The following is a 23,094-nucleotide window of genomic DNA, read 5'->3' on the forward strand; positions in this document are numbered from 1 at the left end:
AGAGCTTCATTTATTGAGCAGACGTGCACCAACCATTTGTCATTGATGGTCATATAAAAGGACATAGCACAGGCTTTTATTAGTGTAGCCATTTCGAAATGCAACGGTCTGGATGCCATTGAAATATGACTACAATATTTCCTGTGCATGACAGGTATCAGAACAACAAAACTGTTATCATTAATGATGCCAATTGCCTATATGCAGGGGGAAAGCACTGGTGACGCGGCAAGTGCTGAGTCCCATGTGTCTGTCGGCACAGCGCCTGGGACAAGCGGCATAAGAGGTAAGTTGGAAGGCATTTCTTTCATTCATTTGTTGTACACATCTCTACAGTATTTTTCCAAACGTATGACATGTACTTATTTTCCTTATGCGTCATATTCATTCTTAGCGAGACCACTCCAGCCCGCGACAGCGGAGAGGGGCCGGGAGGATGCAGGTGGCCCTAGTAGTCAGACACGTAAGTGTACAACAGACGTCTTCACAATTTTTTACTTACTTATTGTGAACACATACTTTTCAGAAACATTGTCATTACAGAACGTGCATTGTAAAATCATAGCCATAAGTAGCGTACTAAATTCACAAAACTAAAGAACAAACACGCAAACACATTCAGAATTCCCCAGAACAGTAAAGAAGGAGAGATTTAGGAGCACAAACACAAGTCGTGTTGAACATGTAAATGAGCTGTATTACGCATTGACTGCAAGGACTTAATTTGGATCATGCTTGCTGATGGACAACACGAGGACGTAATTGTACAAGGGGAACAATGAATGTGTATGTGTATGTATTTGCTGTATGATTAGTGAATGGGCTCACCGTCGTATGTTACGTACTTCAAGTAACTTTGGTAATAAAGAAGTTGCAGAGAGGGAAAAAGTATTTCTCATCGTTACGCAAGAAGGGTTGTGAGAACGAACAGAATGGCTAGGCAACAAATGGCACTACATTTGTGGTGCTATTTAAAAAAGGAAATTATGCAATGCTGCAAGCAGTGTAGTTTTGTTTGGTGCCAAAAGGCACAATAATGCCTGGGATTGCTTTAAAGAATAGTGGCCCCATGTGAAATGCCTGACTCATTAACACTGCATTTTCTTGATTTTCCTTAAAGAAAACATTTTGGTATATGTGATCTCTGATACAAACTAGTTGCAATGAGCAGTGGTAAACAATTCGCAATAACGCACAAAAACAAGTTTTGCGTTGCATGTGAGGAAATTAGTAATGGTGCCCCTTTTGCCCTACTTTTAGAGCCACGGCAGACAGGGCGGGGCCGGAGGCCAGAGCCGGGAGCGGACGACCTGCTGTCCTCTGTCGTTGCGAAATATGCTGAGTCTGTTGCACTCTCGCAACAGCACAACAACGTAAGCATTCCAACTAGGTTATCATTTTCATGATTTCACTCTATACACGAAAGGCATTCCTGAGTGAATGAAAATGCTTAGTATTTTTTACAGCACTTAGCTGATTTATGTTACTGCACTACTTCTGATAGTTCTGTTCCATAAATATTACTCGTTAGATTACCTATGCTCACGTGATATTAGCAGGTGACATACGTCGTAGAACCTCTGCATACCTGCCGATTTGGCCATTGTATTGTATAATGGCGTTACACAACATTGCAAGAAAATTGGGGTGCCTCTCGCACCATCTGCTTGTGGCTTTGTAAGATGCTGTATATGGGGGGGGGGGGGGGGGGGTTATTACCTTTGACGAAGTTTTTCGGTGCAGTACTTGAAGCAGCCAAAAAGGGCAACTGTAAGGTCCCTGTAAAAGTTCGCGCAATCTAGAGAGAATCTTTTGCTTACCAGTCTTCACTGTTCAAAGTGTGGATTTTTCTTGTGCACTGCGTCTAAAAGTGCATGCATATGCCGCTTAAAGTGCTTCTTCAGAGGAAATTTCTTAAGGACTTGTGCCATCTTGTTCATTGTGGTTGAGTTCAAATCTTAAGTGAGTGTGTTGAAGATTGAACCTCACTATTGCATAGAAGGTACACTGCACAATAAAGGGTTAAGACGTTCTTAATAATTGTATGGTTGTAACCTGTCCCTATACAGCAAATACAGGACCTCCTCCGGTCGGCGGAGCAGCTAAGAACGGCAGTGGAAAGTCAAGGCGCGGCGACGTTGCGCCAAGCAGTAGCCACTGAGCGTCTTGCTTCTGCTGCTGAGCAACAAGTGCAGCAGAATACTCAGCTGCTGCAGGAGCTGCGGAGCCTGACACGGATGGCGCCAGCACTGCTGCTGTGCATTCAGCAGGCCATGGGGATGCCACCACAAGCCCCACCAGGTGGACCACCCTCTTAAGAGGAAGCTTTAGCTGGGGCCCAACTCCGACGCGGCCTATTCAAATACATGTAAAACGCAAAAACGTTTTTCTGAGATAACCCTTGGGCCGATTTTCATGAAATTTGTTGCATTTCAGAGAGAAAGTCAAATTGTAGCGACTGTTCGAAGCGGAATTTCGATTTATGTTCTGATTTGTCTCAAAAGAATTTTCAAATATTCGACCATTTGAAAAATATAGAAGCATGAAGTTTACAAATTCATAGCTCTGCATCAAGAATAGATATCGTGGTTCTGTAAATTGCATCCATTAGATCATTCAAAGCGGACAAATTTGATATGTCATTTTACATCTTACATGAATTTGTTACGTTGGTTACAAGGGTTCTGCAAGAGCTTTATTTCCGTATTACAAAGTTTTTTATTTTCATGTGTAACATATAAATTTTGTCCGCTTTAGATGTACTGTTAGATTCAATTCACAGAATTGTTTTATCATTTTTTGTTGTTGAGTTAGAGTTGTAAGCTTGACAGTTTCGTTTCTTGAAGATTTTCGAATTTTGCGAATTTTGAATAACAATTTGACGACTTGACTCAAAAATTCGAAACCAACAGTCACTAGATTTTAAGTTTTTATTTTCAATGCAACAAACCTTGTGAAATTTGGTGCAGTGTTTGCCGAGAAACACGAAGTCTCATTTTACATGTATTTGGATAGGAGCACCCGAGTTAAAGATTCCTCTCAAGAGGAAGCTTCCGGAGTCCCCCACTACGGCGAGCATTCGTAGTGGGGGACTCCGGGAATTTCGACCACCTGGGGTTCTTTAACGTGCACCTAAATCTAAGTACACGGGTGTTTTCGCATTTCGCCCCCATTGAAATGCGGCCGCCGTGGACGGGATTCGATCCCGCTCCCTCGTGCTCAGCAGCCTAACACCATAGCCACTAAGCAACCACGGCCGGTTCTTGTCAGAAAACAGATATTGCACTTCTGTAAATTTCATATGTGAGAACCTTGTATGTGGATTAATTCAGTGTGTGTAGATGGTGTACCTGTTACGGCTCTGATTGACACTGGTGCGCACGTATCTGTGATTAATGCTCAGCTTCGGAATCATCTCAAGAAAGTCCGCACTCCTGCCCCTTCGCCTGTGGTCCAGGTCGCCGATGGTGGAACACCAGCCATTATTGGCATGTGTCCGGCCCGCGCGAGTGTCGCCGGCCATCATACTTCTGTTTTGTTTTATGCACTAGAGCACTGCCCTCGCGACCTCATGCTGGTCCTTGACTTTCTGCCTACACATTCCGCTTTGATAGACTGTTCTGCTGGTGTTGTGCAACTCGCTCTACCTGCTGCTATTGACCCTCCCAATATTGCTCCGATACGGCTATGTTCCACAGAGCATATTCGCCTCCCTCACCATGCCGTTACCTACATAGGTGTCTCCCCCGTTCCACCTGTACCAGACGGTGACTGCATCGTATCTCATCATCCGGATGTCCTGCTCTCGCATAACGCCGTTACCATTTCGGGCAACACTTCATGCCTTCCGCTTGTGAACTTTTGATTCTGTACACAAGTACTCCCGCGCGGAATATCCCTGGCGCAAAAATGCCAGCCAGAGACTACCACTTGTGACAACTCCTGCTTCGCCCCCTATCCCTTCAGACCTGAATGCCCTAACAAAAATGATTGCTCCTGACCTTCCTCCCCAGCGTGCTCAAGAACTACATTGCCTCCTTGCCTCATACTGGGACATATTCGACTTTGGAGAACGCCCTCTAGGACAAACATCTGTCGTAAAACATCGAATAAACACTGGTGATGCGAGCCCGATCCATCGGCGACCCTACGGCGTCTCTCCTACTGAGCGACATATCATCCAACAAGAAGTTGACAAGCTGCTTTCTCGAGACATCGTCAAACCTTCTTGCAGCCCATGGGCATCCCCTGTTGTACTAGTTGAAAAGGACAATAGTTGGCGATTTTGTGTCGATTATCGGCACCTCAACAAGGTAACGAAGAAAGACGTCTATCCGCTACCACGCGTTGATGATGCCCTGGATTGCCTGCATGGAGCACAATATTTTTCGTCCATCGACCTTCGCTCCGGCTACTGGCAAATTGCCGTCGATGACACGGACCGCGAGGAGACAGCTTTTATTACTCCCGATGGCCTGTATCAGTTCAAAGTGATGCCTTTCGGTTTATGTAATGCCCCGGCCACATTTGAATGAATGATGGAAGCCCTCCTACACGGTTTCAAGTGGTCCATCTGCCTCTGTTACCTGGACGACATGATCGTTTTTTCTCCGACTTTTGCGACACACCTCGAGTGCCTGTTGATGATCCTATCTGTTTTTCGGCAGGCGGGGCTACAACTAAATTCGTCCAAATGCCACTTCGGTCGTCGTGAAATTTCTGTGCTCGGGCATCTCGTCGATTCTTCTGGTGTACGCGCTGATCACGATAAAATATGGGCAGTCAAAGACTTTCCCGTGCCAACATGTGCCAAGAATGTTCGCAGCTTCTTGGGCCTTTGCTTCTACTTCCGTCAGTTTGTCCGAAATTTTGCGAACGTTGCACGCCCTCTCAATCAGCTCCTCAAGAAAGACACTGCATTCCTTTGGGGCCCTGAGCAAGCTGGTGCTTTCACCGAGCTGATTGGGCTGCTTACGTCCCCTCCCATTCTCGCTCACTTTGATGCATCAGCTCCAACAGAAGTCCGTACCGATGCCAGTGGCCATGGTATTGGAGCTATCTTGGCACAGAAACAACAAGGACGGGAATGTGTTATTGCCTGCGCCAGCTGCCTTCTCTCCTCTGCGGAGAGCAATTATTCTGTCACCGAATGCGAGTGTCTGGCTCTCGTTTGGGCAGTGGGTAAATTCCGCCCCTATTTGTACGGCCGCCAATTCACAGTCATCGCTGACCATGCTCTGTGTTGGTTTTCGTCCCTCAAAGATCCTTCAGGGCGCCTTGGCCGCTGGGCTTTGAGCCTCCAAGAATACAACTATTCAGTTGTATACAAGACCGGCCGGTTACATCAAGATGCGGACTTGTCGCGCCATCCTGTCGACCCTCCTGACGTTTCTGCGGCCGGCATACCTGTCAACGTTCTCTCTCTGGCTGCGTTTTGCGACATTGGAGTCAAACAACGTCGGGACACCTCCTTGCAACACCTTATTCAACGGCTCACTTCAACGACGCCCGATCCTTCCCTTCGCATGTTTGAACTTCAAGATAGTGTATTGCACCGCTCTAACATGCACCCGGACGGCCCTGCCCGACTCTTCGTTGTGCCTGAGCATCTGCGTCAGACTGTTCTCGCCCAGCTTCATGGTGTACGGACTGCAGGTCACCTTGGCGTGTCACGGACTTATGACCGCGTTCGTCGGCGCTTCTTTTGGCCTGGTCTATACCGTGACGTCTGCCGTTATGTCACTGTGTGTGATCTTTGTCAACGACGCAAAAAGCCGACCACACTCTCTGCTGGTCGCCTTCAACCACTTGACGTACCATCAGAACCATTGTTCCATGTAGGTGTTGATCTTGTAGGCCCTTTTCCTACGTCTGCTTTGGGAAACAAGTGGATGTCTGTAGCAACAAACTACGCCACCCGAATGCAATCACACGGGCTCTTCCGACGAGCTGTGCAACCGATGTCGCCGACTTCCTTCTAGAAAACGTCATCCTTCACTACGGCGCCCCTCGACAGCTTCTCACCGACCGAGGTCGCTACTTTCTTTCTAAAGTTGTCAATGACATTCTACACTCGTGCGGGACTAAACACAAACTTGCTACTGCTTACCATCCACAAACGAACAGTCTAACCGAGCGCCTTAACCGCACCCTTACTGACATGCTGTCCATGTATGTCTCCGATGACCATCGCGACTGGGACGTTGCGCTGCCGTTCGTTATTTTGTCTATAATTCATCTCGCCATGATACCGCAGGCTTCTCTCCATTCTTCCTCTTGTTTGGCCGTGACCCTACGTTGCCTTTCGACACCATTCTGCCTGCTAGTCTGAATTCCACACCCAAATGCGTCCGTGAAGCCATCCTCAAAGCGCAAGAAGCACGCCATATTGTTCGACGTCGACTTGTGGAGTCGCAGGACAATCAGCGGCGCTTATATGACGGCCGCCATCGTTACGTCCATTGCACACCGGGCGCCCTGGTTCTCCTTTGGTCGCCATCGCGACGCGTTGGCCTCTCGGATAAGTTACTTTCATGCTACTCCAGCCCTTACTGTGTCTTGCGTCAAGTAACTGACGTCGCACACGAAATCGCCCCTCTCGAGCCAACCGTGGCTCACCATCGCTCCGACGTGGTCCACATCGCCCGTCTTTAGTATCACACTCGCCCGCCTCCTAACCAGCACCGAGCTGGTGCTTCAGCCGGCGGGGGTCATGTGACACGCTGACGAAGAAGATGTTTTAATCATCGTCGGAAGACGACGATGTTCTGGTCTTCGCGCGCTGTCTACCATCTTGTCAGCTGCTATAATCATTGTAAATATTCTGTAAATACACATCTGACTGTTTTTAACTCCGTAACAATATATTTGCTGGTTTTGCATCTGAACAGAACGGGCAGTCAATATACAGATTTCCTTGAGGTTGTGCACGAAGATATGCTCCATCAGTTCGTAAGAGACCCTTTGCGTAATGATAGCACTGGTAATGTGCTTGATCTGTTGCTTTGTGATGCACCAAGCATTGTATCAAATGTACGTGTTTTGCCTGGTATAAGCGATCATAATGTTATTGTAGCCGGCACTATCTTTCGAAATGTGTGTGTATCAAAAAAACCTCCTAGAACTGTGTATGCATATAACAGGGCTAACTACGCTGCACTAAAATCGGCACTTGAATCTTATTTTCCTACTTTTGACACATTGGCTGATGAATTAAACGTGGCAGAGTTATGGGGGGTACTTAAAAACAAGCTTTTGGAAGTGCGAGATGACTTTGTTCCTGTTATGTACTACGTGCGGGCGTGGACGCGCCCAGGCGCGCAGCGTGACGAGCAAGAAGACCAGCGGGCTCCGGAACAGAGAAAGCTTTATTCGGAACAGCGCATGCTTCTTATACCCGCTGGCGGTTGCTTATCCGCTTCTGATAACAAGCACTGACAACGCCTGTCGGCGCTATCACATTCCTTCCCCCACAATTAAGTTCCTTTGCGAAAGTCCTCCGACTCGTAACGAACAGGTTGGTGCCGCTGTCGGGAACTTCTACGTGGTACGGCAGGGGGCTCGGGTGGCGTGGGCTGGACGGGTGCCTGGCATAGGGGCCGTGCTGGTGTGGGGGTCGTGGGCTGAACGGTTGCCTCATCCTCTGGATTTGTTTGAAGATGCTCTCGTTGACCCATTGGCTGACGGTCTCCCTCCATGGGCTGGTCCCGCTCGTGCACACCCGTCGTGCTCCCGGGCACACCCGCCGGGACTGTCTGGGGGCCTGCGTACGGCAGGTGCTCTGGAATGGCTGGCTGGGATGACTGGCTTGGGGTAGACGTATCTGCGTGCTGAGAATGATTGGCCAAACGCAGATGATCAACATGAACGAAATGTACTTTGCTCATCATGTCCACCAAGTATGTGACAGGGCTAATGACCTTCACTATTCGGCCTTCAGTCCACGCTGTTTTCTCCCCTCTGACCGTTTCTCGTAGCGTTCTCGTAGCGTCCTGTGGCTGCCGGAAGCGCTATCATGGAGTAGTTGCTTACGCAACGTTTTCTTTACTGTTTGCACACACCTCTCAGCTGCTCCATGAGACTGCGGGTGATAAGGTGGGCTGTACGTGTGACGCACTCCCCATGACTCGAGAAAATCATTGAACTCTCGTGCCGTAAACTGGGGGCCATTATCGGACACTAGCTGTTCCGGCAACCCGTATGCAGCAAAGAGGGTACGAAGCCGTTCAGTGGTGTTCAAGGCCGTTGTCGACTTCATGTGAAAGACATCAATCCACTTCGAATAAGAGTCAACACGCAGCAAGAATGAAGCGCCTTCGCACTCGAAAAAATCAACGTGTACTCTTTGCCAGCAGCGAGCGGGAAATGGCCAGGGCTCCAAAGGGGCGCGGGGAGCGCTACTCTGTGTTGCTTGGCATATTTTGCAACTTTTCACGACGGTTTCGATGGCTGCGTCAAGCTCAGGCCACCACACTAGGCCGCGAGCTAACATCTTCATTCGGACTATTCCAGGGTGCTCAGCATGCAGTAATGTCAAATCATATTCTTGCAGTTTGGGAGGAACCACGACCCTGCTACCCCATGTCACGCATCCTTGCTCTAGCGATAGTTCCATTCGTCTGGTGTGGTATGGTCGCAGCTCGGCTTCTACTTGCAGTGGCCATCCACTACGCGTAAGTTCAGCAACCTTGCACAGCACTTTGTCCTGCCTGGTAGCCTTGGCGACATCTCTGGCTAACAGCGGCGTCATTTCGAAAACTGCCAAACAATCGGCCTCTTCATCCTTTGCTTGACTTGGAAGTGGCAATCTCGATAACGCATCGGGCACTTCCATTTGGGACCCTTTCCGATACTTAAGCTCGTAACGATATCCCGCCAGGATAAGCGCCCATCATTGCATGCGCGCAGCGGCCAAAGTTGGTATCGGCTTGCAGGCACCTAGAATGCCGAGTAATGGCTGATGGTCCGTGAAAAGCGTAAAATGACGGCCGTACAGATAGCGATGAAACTTTTGCAACCCATATATTATGGCCAACGCTTCTCTTTCAATTTGCGAGTACACGCGTTCCGCTGCCGATAATGTTCGAGAGGCAAACGCAATGGGCCTTTCGTCCCCGTTTGATTGCACATGCGAAATCACTGCGCCCAGTCCGTATTGGGATGCATCGCAACTGAGTACAAGCGGTCGCTTTGGGTTGTAGTAGCAGAGTACTGGGCTCGACGTGAGCAGCTTCTTTGTTTTCTGGAAAGCAGCAGCGCATTCTTTGGACCAGTGCCACCGCAGGCCTTTCTTTAAAAGAGCGTACAGCGGTGCTGCCACGGTCGCCAAGTTGGACAGGAACTTGGAATAAAAGGTGACCATGCCCAAGAATGATTTCAATTCCGTTGCGTTTGAGGGTTCTGGCGCAGCCGTAATTGCTTTAACTTTTGATCCCAAAGGCTGGATTCCGGCTGCAGATATCCGGTGGCCCAGGTACCGAACTTCGCTTTGAAAAAACTTGCATTTTTCCTCTTGAAGAGTTACATTGTGGGCCTGAAACCGCTGGAGTACTTGTTCTAGCCGCTCGCGACAGTCCGACGTGGTGGTACCCCCAATGATTACATCATCAATGTACCATCCTACGTGAGGAATACCACTGAGAATTCTGTCCATAAGCGACTGGAATACTGCTGGAGCGCTTGCAATGCCAAAGGGCAGACGCTGGTATTGGAAGAGTCCTTTATGAGTGTTTATCGTCAAGAGTGACTTGGAGTCTTCACATAGCTCTACTTGCTGATATGCAGAGGCTAGATCCAAAACGCAAAAAACACTCAAGCCCTCTAAAGCTGCGAACAAGCCTTCTGGTAGTGGAAGCGGGTAATGCTCTGTTTTCAGCACGGGGTTCACAGTGAGCTTATAGTCACCACACACCCGGACGTCTGCCCCTCCGTCCTTTGGCACAGCGACCAAGGGTGTTGCCCAATCGCTCCGTGTTACCCGCTTCACGACGCCGGCTTCCTCCCAAGTATCCAGCTTATTTCCCACTGGTTCAACAAGAGCAAAAGGTACCTTACGTGCTCTGCAGAACACGGGTTTGCTGTCCGGTTTTATTAGTATTTGCGCTTTGAACCCGGAAATTGGTCCTAACTGCTTCGAAAAAACAGGCGCATATTTCTGTTTCAGCTCAGTGACAATGTCTGCTGACCTTATGGCAGCGACTTCGTTCCAATTTACCTTTAGTCGACTCAGCCAGTTTCTTCCTAATAGGCATGACCACTGCTTTCCTGCATCATCGACTATTATCAGGGGAAGGACGCAAGTCTGCTTGTTGTATTTTACTTGCACGTCGACCGAACCGAGGACTGGGACAAGCTCACCCGTGTACGTTCTTAACGGATCAGCCACCACCTCCAGGGGCAGGTGCGCCCAGTTCTGCTGATAGATTGCCTTTGGCATCACCGTCACTGAGGCGCCCGTGTCTATTTGCATGGTCACGTTGTGGCCCTCTACCTCAACGGTAACATAATACGCGGACTTGTTGCTGGTGATACTGCAAATCTGCAAATCATTATCCGATTCTTCCGTGGAGTCGTCCACCCAATTTAGTTGCTTGCGTGGTTCGGTTCCCCGCCTGCACATCGTCCTGAGATGACCTTGCGTGCCACAGTTGTGGCATTTGTACCTGCGGTATCGACATGTTCTTTCCGAGTGGTTGTTTCCACATCAGAAACATTCTATTGGTTCTGTCGCGACTCCTCGCCTGCGGTTCTGACGGGGCGTTGTTGGCCTGAGAGCTTGCCTATTTGCCTGCTTTCCACTGTCAGGTCCGTCTGACGAGCTGCTTCCTCAGACTTAAGTAGTTGCGACTGCTTCGATGCCATTTCGCGGTTCAAAGCAATTTTGCACGCCCCTTCAAAGGTCAAAACCCCGGCGTCAGCCGCAAACAGCTCCCGCTGGGTGTCCGCGCATCGCAGCCCCGCTACGAGCCTGTCCCTCAAGGCTTGGTCAAGAAAGTCACCGAATGCGCAACTTCTGGCTAAATTCTTCAGCTGGAGTATGAAGTCTGTCACGCTTTCATGTTCAACCTGTACGCGGTGGTTGAATCTGCACCGTTCCGCTACGATGGCTTTCCGGGGGCTGTCACGATTCTTCAGAACCGCTTTAGCTTCCTCGTACGTTTTACTGGACGGCGCATCGGGTACGAGCAGGTTTTTCAGTATTTCGTATGATTTCGGTCCTACGACCGTCAAGAATACGGCTAATTTCTTGCTGGCGGCTACCTCATTTGCTTCCACATACAACTCAAAACTTTCGGCCTTCTCGTCAAAGCAATCGATTCTTCCCACCTTTGACATGTTGCCGTTTCCTTGAGGTTCCGCCGCCCTGGCCTGGTTGCCTGCTGCGCTTGTTGTCAGCATCCTCCACGGTCCCGGGAAGCCACTTGCGTCGATCCCGTCCTCGTCGCCATTTGTTATGTACTACGTGCGGGCGGGCACGCGCCCAGGCGCGCAGCGTGACGAGCAAGAAGACCAGCGGGCTCCGGAACAGAGAATGCTTTATTCGGAACAGCGCGTGCTTCTTATACCCGCTGGCGGTTGCTTATCCGCTTCTGATAACAAGCACTGACGACGCCTGTCGGCGCTATCACAGTTCCCCTTCGAACTCTGTCTTCCAAACGTGCAAAAGATAAGCCATGGTTTCACCGTTGACTCCGTTCCTTATTACGAAAAATTAGAAGAATCTATCGGCAGATTAAAACTAAGAAATCGAATAGTCGTCACATACAGTTGAGTTAAAACGTAGCTTTAGAGAGCTCACTGGATCTGCTAAACGCACATATTTTGCGAACTTGGGGCAGAGATTAGTGGACGATCCTAAGGAATTTTGGAAATATGTTAAGGGAAACGGTAAGGATGACACTTCTGTTCCACACTTGCACTGGTCCGACAGAATTGTTAATGACGACTCAAGTAAGGTCGACATTTTTGTTAAATACTTTTCATCAATATTTCAGTCTACTCATTCAAACATTAGTGGGGTTAATAGAGTTGATTTTCCGGTCGGAGCCGGCGAAATGTCTGAGTTTGTATTTAGTGTGACGAGCATCGAGCGATTATTACAGAGTTTGAAACGAACAAAAGTGTGTGGTCCGGATGATATCCCTACATCATTCTTTATAAATTGCTCGGGCATCCTTGTACTTCTGTCGCTTATTTCAAAATTCTTTAAATAACAGCGTTGTTCCTGGTGATTGGAAACTAGCGCGAGTGGTGCCAATTCATAAGAGTGGACAGAGGGACAGAGTTGAGAATTATGGACCAGTATCCTTAACTAGCATTGTATGTATGTAAGGTTATGGCACATGTGTATACCTCCATGATGTCTCATCTTGATAACAATAACCTTCTTCATCCTAGTCAGCATGAGTTTCGGCAGGGTTTTTCGTGTACGACACAATTGGTTGCATTCACTCATGAGCTAGTCTCAGCAGTCGACAAGAAACAAATTGTTGATTGTATGTTTCTGGATTTCAAAAAAGCTTTTGACGTCGTTACGCATAGTCCCGATCGCTAAACTTCGACTTTACAAATTGGATGAGAAGGTTATCGCATGGCTTGCCGAGCATCTTCGCTCAAGACAGATGTCTGTGGCTCTCAACGGATGTTCCTCTGAATACGTACCTGTGACTTCTGGGGTACCCCAGAAGTCGCATTCTTGTTGTTCATTAATGGCACCACTTCGGGCATTACATCATCATTTACAGCATGGTTTCGGAAAAGGATTTTCTTGCGAAACCCAACTACTAGAATTCACGTCAGACTTGCACTTTCATATGAACAGTAATAAACAAATTGACTGCATCTTTTTGGATTTCTCGAAAGCATTCGATCGTGTAGCCTATAGTCGCCCGATATCAAAGCTCTCGACAATTAAACTCGACTCACTAACTTTATCATGGATTCGTAATTTTTTTACTAATCGCGAACAGTTCACTGTTGTTGCTAACTTTTCCTCTGGCCTCTCTGACGTCACCTCTGGTGTACCTCAAGGCAGTGTACTTGGGCCTCATCTCTTTGTAATTTACATGAATGACTTGCCGAACAATATATCATCTTCTGTACGATGATTATTTCACAGATTTGTTCACACAGTTGGCCTAACCTTATCAAGCCTGAAAGAAGCATCCTCGACGTCACAACGACTGAACAATCAGTTCAGCTACACCCGAATTTATAGCAACACACACGCTTTTAATTCTTCAACTTTGCCCCGTGCGGTCCGTTTATGGAACGCACTACCAGATACCATTGCATGCCAATCTAAACGCACTGCATTTCGCAATCTGCTAAACGATCAATATGCCGTTTCAACCGTCTAAACACGTCATGTCTTTTGTAACTTGCTTGCATTTTTTCTACAAGTTAAAGAATTTCAACACTCCCAATTTTTTTACAATACTTACTACTGTATAACATGTAAAAGCGTTCACAATGTTATTATGCTGTTATCTTGTTGTTTACAATTTATTGTTATTGCTCTACATATTGTATTTGCTAATGTATTAATTTTCCATGTTCTGTGTGCACTCCTTTCATTATGCTGATGTTTATTTCTTTCCCGATTCCATACTAATATGTTACCGTATTTCCCCCTTACACTATGCCTTCTTGAAGGCCTGTAAGGTACATGTAAATAAATAAATAAATATTTAGAATGTTTGCAGATGACTGTATAGTATATAGGGTCATCAACAGCGAATCTGACCAACAAGCACTACAACATGATTTGGATTTGATTGCCACATGGTGTGAAAAATGGAAAATGTCACTGAATGAGGAAAAGAGTGTCCACGTCACCTTTACCGGGAAGCGCTCATACGACAGCAATCGTAACACTATAAATAGTGCTACTCTTGAACAAGTGTCAGAATATAGATACTTAGGTGTATTTTTTTCTGCTGATCTAAGGTGGAACAGACACGTTACTCATGTTAGGAACAAGGCTGTCGGAGCATTAGGTTTCTTGAAACGTAACTTTAGTAGCTTGCCACAGAAACTTACGGAGCAACTGTATTTCACACATGTGCGCAGTACACTGGAGTATGCGTGTGTTTGCTGGGATCCATATACTACAGAACTTGTAGATAAACTACAAAAAGTGCAGAACAGGCCAGTTCGGTTTGAACTCGGCAATTATGACCGGATGCTTAGCATGACAGAAAGCAAAAAAGCATTAAATTGGCATCTTCTAAAAAAATTTCTTCATAACATATACCACTCTAATACGGGGATAGCCACGTAATTTTTCTTCAGCTGCCCACATATGTTTCTAAAAGGCGAGATCACAAATTAAAAATGTGAGATTCCTTTTGACCCTCCATTGCATGAATTATGAAAAGTCATTTTTTCAGCTTTCATTATTGATTGAATGAACAAACACGACTGTAATAATAAAGATAAAACTTTGTGCCAAATATGGCACACCATGAAGATGGCTGAGCGCTCTTGCTGCCATGGGCGGAAAACAATGCTTCACGAACGGTGGTCTTTCTAGTGCAATGTGGGGAATGAAATGAAACAGTTGTTTGCTGCGTTCAGGCACAGATGAATGTTGCACTTCCTCTATCTTACCAACGACTTGTTTGTGCAAGGTGGCCGCTTACATCTTTGTTTCTTCTCGTCAAATTCTGGCCAGTGGCCGCCTTGGTCAGATCGGTCGTCTTTGGGTGGCATTGCGGCCGCTGGTCCCTGTGCTTTTTTGACTTGAACCTGGAATTTGATGTCCTGACTAGAAGTCCTTCCTGGTCGCTAGTTGGGTAGGCACTTGTTATGTGAGGTAAGGCATTCTGCAATTTCTGCTTTTAAATGAGCCAGCGGTAGTACTTGTCGCCTCCTAAGCTGCTCCTGCACCCTCCTGTACAATACCCATGGTGTTACTACCAATAAGTCTAGCATAGGCGTAAAAATTCGAAAGTGCCATTTCTTCGACCTCTGATATGTATGCAGTAAAGTCCAAACAGTGAGTGCAGCAGGTAGACACCACCCATGTGCCTGTTATGAACCTTTACTACGCTGGGGCAATCAATTTCGCGAAACACCTTGGCGGAGGTAAACCAGCGCTTAAGTCTTTTGGACTGGATCTCTCCCAACAAAGCTCGACAGAAATGTCACGGCGCGGTTATCGTATCAACGCACACACGATAACTCCACATCATCTATCGCACTTGTGAGTGCCTCTGAAGCACCACGTCCTTTACATTTCAGTTCCTTTTCGCTTTTCAGGCAGCTGTTTGGTAGACAATTCGCCCTTACCGTACCGATCGTCAAAATTCCATCTTGTGATAGTGACCTGCAACTTCGGGCTATTGAACAGATGGCAGCACGTTACCATATTTTGTATTTCAAGTTCATACTGTGCCAAATATGGCACACACCGATTTCGGTTTCTCCGCTGTAGTTGCAGGCAAAATTGAGAAAACTAGTAACTGCCTTGAATTGATGAGACCAAAAAATATGCCAAAATAAGTTTTCTATGTTTCTGCGGTCTAAATTTTCAGAGAAAAAAAAACCAATTGCTCGTGTTTGCCCCCTCCGAGTTTCACGTCGCATCCCAAAATCTACTTCACTTCTGTTTTGCGTATCGCTCAAAAGATGGCAGCACTTGCCCATAATAAGTGCACATAACTAAGATTTACTCTGACGGTATCACATTCTCAACTGGGAATCTCACACACGCGAAAAAGAATGGTAACCAGTATGTGCCAAATATGGGACGCCATGCAATAGAGGGTTAAAAGCGACGCTTTCCGCTACTCTTTCTATGTTCGTACTATAAGAGATTGAAATACTCTACCACCTGACACTGTCTGTATTTGTTCAAATGATGATTTCTTCCATGCTTTATGAATGTAATTCTGAGTGTTCATTTATATGAGTTGTACCCTCCCTGCTGTAATGCCTGAATGGCGAAGCAGGTACCCAATGAATAAAATAAAGAAATGTTTCATTGTCATGATTTTGGTTATATTGTGTTATAGCGTAGTTGCACCTTGTTAAGCAGCAATTGTGAGCATTATGTGAAATCATGCGTGCAAGAAATGCAATGTTGAAGCAACTCTTGAGTTTAAACGAAGCAGTAGTAAGCATGAGTGTCTGCTATTTAAAGAAATCCTGCTCCAAAAAGTGCTTGGCATGTCTCGTTTGTTGCTATACGTTTCAATATGTGCTATACAGATTGCTCTGAACGACATTTCAGTTGCTGTGTAACTCGTGCTGTGCTTGCGTGTCACACATGAACGGACATCTTCAGCTTTGGAACAATGCATACTGCACAGTAAAATAGGCATCGCAAAGCAATATTCAACAATGCAAAATTGGTTGCCATTCACCTTGGAAATAACCTTTATTTAAAGAAAATTCTCTGGCGAGACAATATTCAAAAGCACAGTGAACAAAGCAAATGAGTAACATAATGGCACACGGTTATTTGTCACTGCATCTGTCATGCTCAACATAGACAAATCATGTGCTTTTCATTACTGCAGTATGCAGCATTCATTCATTCATTTATTGATGCTGTCAGCCTTTCTCAGGCTATTACAGGAGTGGAAAATCTAATAAATTCACATTCTAAACAAGGTACATTTCACAACTACGATATTGACACAAAAGACAAAGGAAAAATCAAACAGTAGATAAGAAAACGCATGCAAGTGCTGAGGCACAACTATTACATTGGTGTACTACGGTCCAGGTAAGATTTCAGACATTCTAGAAAGGCATCGAGGGAGTTAATATTTACAATGGAATCAGGCAGCATGTTCCATTCTTCAATAACATGAGGAAAAAAACTGTACTTGCAACAATCGTTATAAGAATGCGGCACAGGAATGTACATGGAATGGCGATGTCTTGATGTCTCATTAGGGTGTATTGTAAAATATGGTGATGTGTTCATATTCAAGTGGCCATGAATTAAAAGGCAAAGAAACTTCAGCCTATCTACCTTAGTGCAGTATTCTAAACTTTTAAGGTTTGCTAATTTACATAATTCGGTTGGTGAATCAGTTCCGCGATATTTATTGAAAATAAAACGGGAAGCAAGTTTCTGAACTTTCTCAATTTTTAATTTGTTAGACGCAGTGTAAGGATCCCAAACAATTTTGCCATATTCAATTACAGGTTTTACAAGGGTGCTATTAGTGAGTGTTTTTACATCGGGAGTTGCATTACGGATTTTGCGTCTTAGTGCCCAAATTGCTTTGCGTGCCTTGGAGCATACATTGTCTAAGTGTGTATTCCAGTATAGGTCAGAAGTGAAGGCTAAGCCTAGATACTTATGCTGATGTACTCTATTAAGTGGTTTACCTGCAATGGAATAAGGGTATATCATTATATTTTTCTTTCTAGTAACAGACATAATTACGGATTTGTCAGAGTTAAGCACCATTTGCCACTTAGCGCACCAATTAGCGTTCAGTTCTTCTTGATCAGTTGGTGTCCTAATTGTTTTGTATACGACTCAGTTGTGAGCAAAAAGTCTGATTGGGACCGAGGTAGCTTTTGGGAGGTCATTTATGAAAACCAAAAATAAAAGGGGGCCCAAGACACTTCCCTGTGGAACACCTGAAACCACGGGGGAAGACGACGATTGAAAACCTTCGAGGTGTACAAACTGTTCACGGGAGGAGAGATAGGAAGAAAACCAGTGTGTTATTTTGGAATTCCTGAATATAGCATTAATCTTTAGCAGCAATTTGGATGGGATACCTTATCAAATGCTTTTGAAAAGTCCAAGAATAATATGTCAGTTTGGCCACGGCTGTTTATTCCCTCAGAAAGATCGTGAACGGTTTCTATGTGCTGGGTAATTGTAGAAAGGCCTTTTCGGAACCCATGTTGAGAAGGATGAAGTACGTTATTGTGTTCAAGATATTCCATAAGGCATTTAAATACAATATGCTCAAGCAACTTAGAACATGTACAAAGGAGAGCAATTGGTCGGAAATTATTGACAACCGATGTAGAACCACTCTTATGGACCGGAATAACTTAGGCATATTTCCAAGTGGACGGGAAAGAACTCGAGGTAATGGATATTTGAAAAATTTTTGTGAGGTATTTGGCAACCCACTCTGCATATCTAAGCAGGAATTCATTGGGGATTCCATCAGGGCCTGGGCTTTTCTTTACAGACAATTGAAGCAGCAAGTTAAGCACTCCTTGCTCTGTGACTTCTAAGTCTTGAACTGGAGGGCAGCCAGGCGCGTCTGCTACTTTTGGTGACAAGCCGTCGTCAGAAGCGAAGACGGATGGAAAAACGAGTTGAGGTTTTCAGCTCTTTCTGCATTATTTTTGTCTCCATTTTTTCGAGGCTTCGAAGGAATAACATAGTGCCAAAATTTGGTAGGCGCTTCTATTAAAAAATTTTTTAGTGTTACATTGTAGAACTTGTCCTTAGCCACCTTGACAAGATGCTTGAGTTGCTTACTCATTTGGCTAATGGCACTGCTATTGCCAGGAACAGACTTAATCCTGTTTGCCCTCCGTTTTCTTTTTAATTTCCGCTTCATGTGTATGATTTCTCTTGTTATCCAGGGATTCTCCTTCCTTGTACATTCTGAAAGCTTGGGAATAAAGTGTGTAATACAATGTTCCACAATGTTTGAAAAGTAGGCCCATAATTTGTCTACGGTAGCACCATTATCGGCAAGATGCATAAAATCATCAAATGAACCCTCGAGGCATTCCAACACGCCAACGTCGTCAGCGGCAGCAAAGTTTAGAAATGTCTTACGTTTACTATGCGAACGATCTGGCACCATATCTAAAACCATTATTACAATTTTGTGATCTGATATACCTTCGCAGGGTTCGCAATCACAAAGATGTGGTAGCAGTTCTGAGGATATAAAGACTGGGTCTAGAAGTGATGACGTTGCTTCGCATACTCTGGTGTAACCTTCTACAACTTGAGTTAGGTTATAACAAAATGCAAGCTCAATTAGTTCTTCACAGCTAGGCGTATCTGTTTGACTAAAGGAGAGCGTATTCCAGTCAATTCCGGGCAAGTTAAAATCACCTAAAAGTAGGATTGAGTCATCCTGTTTTAAATTCCTGTCCATGAAATTTCTTAAGCTAACAAGCATGTCTACAGGGGAGTTTGGGGCTCTGTACACACCACCTACTATCACCGAGCGGTTATTTAACCTAACTTTTATCCATACTGATTCAATGTTACTTGGACCATCTAAAACAGAAAATACTATACCGCTTTTGACCATTATTGCCACTCCACCCCCTCTTTCTATCCGATACTACGATACTATCCCTCTTTCTATCCGGCATACTACGATTAGCCACATGTGAGCACACGCAATGTGTTATGTTGAAGTGCACGGCCTATTTACTTCATGAAAAGAAAAATAAAACATGTTACAACAGCACATGTCTCCGCCTCATTTGCCAGCGAATGCGCCGGCGCACACTTTGCAGGTAGGCAATGCGCAAATTTCTGGGCAGCCGAAACACACCAACTATGGATTCGCGCACCGCACGGCCTCCTTGAAACAAAACTCGAGAAGGCTGTACAGGGTGCGCCTGCGGTGGCACCTGTACTTGAAGCGGCACTTGTGCCTGGGCTGGCCCCTGTGCGCTGTCGTCATGTGCACCGTCGTCATCTGGGTCGTCTGGCAGAGGCACGCCTGCTGCAAGGCAGAGGTTATGCAGCGCTGCACAAGCTGCAACAATAGTGGCTGCTTTCTGAGGCGAGTAGTGGAGCACCCGATACCTCTGCAGGCATCGGAAGCGGCTCTTGAGGACTCCAATGCACCGCTCAACGACATTTCGAATTGATGCGTGTGCCTCATTATAGCGCCCCTCTGCCGTGAGGCGATTTGGGTGACCAGGCACAGGAGTCATGAGCCATGGCTCTAGCGGGTACCCAGAGTCCCCTGTAAAGTGTTGCATGTCAGTGAACGAAATAGATACATTAAGGCACAATGCAAGAACACAGTCTACGCCAGGGCCCTTTTACAACAGGAGCAGGTCTTAGATTTATTGTTGCGATATCTATCAAACATTGACCTTCCCTGAAAGTTGTAAAGAAAGTTCGACTCATTTTAAAGAAAAGCCCAATTTCACCTGTTGTCTTGGCTGCAAATCTCATTCTCAGGTTAAGTTGGACATGTAATATTTATTTTATACTCGTGGTTTTCTGCTCCGTTCATCCCATTTGCCCCTCCCTAAATGTACATCCTCCACTAAAGCTTATTAGCTCTTCTCTCTTCAGAAGTGTTATTTTACAAAACACTTCTAAGGTCTACTCTCGAATATGCTGCCAGTATCTGGGATCCTTGCTCTACCTTTCGTACCTCTTCTCATGAAGGTACCCAAAATTGAGCTACCCATTTGATCCTTTCTAATCACTCCAGCACCACATGTCGCTGCAACAAAAAAAAATCGCACACATTGCAACACAAAGAAAAATAGCGCAACTTGCACCATTCTACAATATATACTACACCGATCACTAACGTCGATGCCGAAAGTTTCACGCACACGCTTATTCCTTTGTTCCAAGGACAGGGACCAGGTCCCTGAGTCCATTGTCACCAACCCTTTTCCACCATACTTGAAAACTGCCATTTCGACGTGTTCTGTAGAATTCCACCCCTGCCTGTAGCGCTCCACATGGCATTCAGTGTATTGAAATTAATAAATAAACAGCATAACATGTCAGCTGTTGTATACGTGCTGGTACAAATATCTGCCTTTTAGGAGAGACTTGTTTCTCTCGATAGTCGCAGCAGGTTCATTAGGTACTGCTGCATTCACAACACATTTCTAGCAAATCACGCTTTCTTAAAGCTTGCTAGGATGCAAAACTATTTGACTGTGCATGTTTTACGTGTGGAAGAAGCACTGCTACTTTAGGTGCACTTACCAAGCAAGACTTCTCCATGAAGTAACAGGCCACGAGTGAGGCGGCGGCGAAATGCTGAATGCCTCCAGACGAAAGAATCGTGGCACGATCCCGGAAACCGTGGGTCAATTGCCAGGATTTTCAGCTTCGCGTCGCACACCTCATAAGGGAAAGCAAAGAGAAGGTGTCAGTGCCACTGCAACAAATATGTGGCACAACCTTTTGCTTACAACACTACTTGCCAATCAGTTACTGTTCAGTCAGCGAACATAATTACAGAAAAGGAGATATCAACATACGCAGTAGGCAGTTGAACTAATGATCAGCACGATAACAATGTCATCTTAACCTACAAATGCAATGTTGGCATGTGTACACATGCTCATGTATGGCGTGCGGTCACAACATAATGTGCAAAATAATTCCTTTGGTTTCTTCCTTCCATATTGTATAAGATTCTGCTAAAGAGTGCCACCTGTGTTTTTTTTTTTCAGACAAAGTGCCTATTACAAGCGAAAGAACGCGGAAACAGCATGTGCCGTATTAACAGCTAGAGCAAATGGGTGTCCACACATTCTCATTCTCCCTCACACCATTTTCATTGATGGGATGCTCCTTTTCACGTTCACAGTCTGTTGGCCACAATGCTTTAGTTTTACGTCGAATAAGAATCACAAGGGCTCGTCTTCTGTTAGGATCGCTCACAGACGAAGACTCCCTTCACTGCTAGGGGCGTCTATTCCGGTTTAAGTCGCGCGTAATGTGTTTACATTGTAGCATCGAAAAGGCTATTCAACTGCGATTGGAGAGCACTGAAAACGTGCGGCCGTATTCTATGCAAAGATCAAAGCCGTCATTACACATACAACACAAACGCTACTTTCTCTAATAGGAACGCAAGTATTACCGGCAATTGATGAAAAATAACGAAACGAAGTTTTTTACAACGTGCACTCGAGCAAACACATATCGAAAATATTTGTCAATGAACAATACTCACGACCATGCAGTTGAGGGCGTAATACCCTTTACGGCTCCAGTAGGATTCCGTTTCGCCGGGGCCGAGCTTCGTAGGGCGAACGATGGCTATCAGACTCCCGTCCACACATCCTAGAACTCCTGGAATTTTTCCACGGCTAAGAAAGCCTTCCTTGACGGCGGCTTTCTGTTGCGCCGTGGATGGGAATCTAACCCATCCTTTTTCCTTGCCCACAACCGTAATGGCCTTGGCGACGGCTGTGATGATCCGGCTGACCGAAGGCTGCGACAGTGCAATCGCTTCTTCATTCCCGACGCACTGCTGAAAGCTCCCGGTGGCAAAAAACCGCAGCGCGCACAACACTTTCATTGTAGTGTCGACACCACGAAATCTTTGAGGTCCGAGATGTCCTTCTAGCTCATCGCAAAGACGTCGCACTATGTCTTTGGAGAGCCTAAAATGCCTCCGAAACTCTTCTTCGGCCATGCCGAACGCGTCGCGTCGTTGCCTCTCGTCGCGTCGTTGTCTTTCGGCACTCGCCAGCAACACAACCAAAGGAGCCGCCATTGCCGTCTCTGTCTCGTCTCGTCTAGGTGCCGGCTCGTCAGCTGGCGCGAGGTTAGCCGGCAGCCACGGTTGCCCTAGCAACCCTCGACATCATGCTCGCCCCCGCGCGCGACCCTCGAGAGAACCACTTCTCCGCCGTTCCTCTCCTAGCAGGGAACCGGTTCCTTTCCAGAAGATTGGCAACCTGTGTGACGTCATCAAAATTTGTCGTCCCGCCCACCAAGGATGACGACAACGAAACGCCGACCAATGGCAACAGCCCAAAGGAACCGCTACAGAATACGGCCCCAGGACACCAAAGTGGCAACGGCATCCTGCACCGCCTGCTCTAATATAACCTGAGGTGCTCTCTTGAGGCCTCTATTTGCCGGTTACATGTGCACCCCTAGAGCAGTGCTTGTAAAAAATGCAATCTGCCATCGCGACTAAAAAAGCGACCCGCGACTTATGCAACACCAATCAGAACCTTGCTCCTTCAGACACAACGATCACCAAATGGAGCGTCCGTGCCCATTGCCTCACCGCGCGGGCAGCCAGCGGCGGAGCCTAAACAAACTGGACCGCACTCCGCCACGCCGGCATGCGTAGGGGACAAACGCATACAACACGCGTTAAGAAACCTCCTCCGTTGGGCCTAGGCAGACTC

At 46.3% G+C, this 23,094-nt stretch overlaps 1 protein-coding gene and 1 long non-coding RNA gene across 2 annotated transcripts; one reads left to right on the plus strand and one right to left on the minus strand.

Moving 5' to 3' along the window:
* The first annotated feature begins 207 nt into the window (after positions 1-207).
* On the plus strand, positions 208-2,157 carry LOC140212868 (uncharacterized). The gene is made up of 4 exons (XR_011889833.1): positions 208-286; positions 395-463; positions 1,261-1,373; positions 2,070-2,157. It is a non-coding gene; the product is annotated as an uncharacterized lncRNA (long non-coding RNA).
* Positions 2,158-16,362: 14,205 nt separating this feature from the next.
* Positions 16,363-22,602, minus strand: LOC140219800 (putative nuclease HARBI1). Its single transcript, XM_072289694.1, has 3 exons — positions 21,903-22,602; positions 20,924-21,062; positions 16,363-19,931 (listed from the first exon to the last, which is right to left on the minus strand). Exons 1-3 carry the CDS (start codon positions 22,446-22,448, stop codon positions 19,414-19,416), a joined length of 1,203 nt encoding a protein of 400 aa, XP_072145795.1. The 5' UTR covers positions 22,449-22,602; the 3' UTR covers positions 16,363-19,413.
* Between the last annotated feature and the right edge of the window lie 492 nt (positions 22,603-23,094).

Source organism: Dermacentor andersoni, chromosome 8 (genome assembly GCF_023375885.2).
Source record: "Dermacentor andersoni chromosome 8, qqDerAnde1_hic_scaffold, whole genome shotgun sequence".
NCBI classification, from domain to species: domain Eukaryota; kingdom Metazoa; phylum Arthropoda; class Arachnida; order Ixodida; family Ixodidae; genus Dermacentor; species Dermacentor andersoni.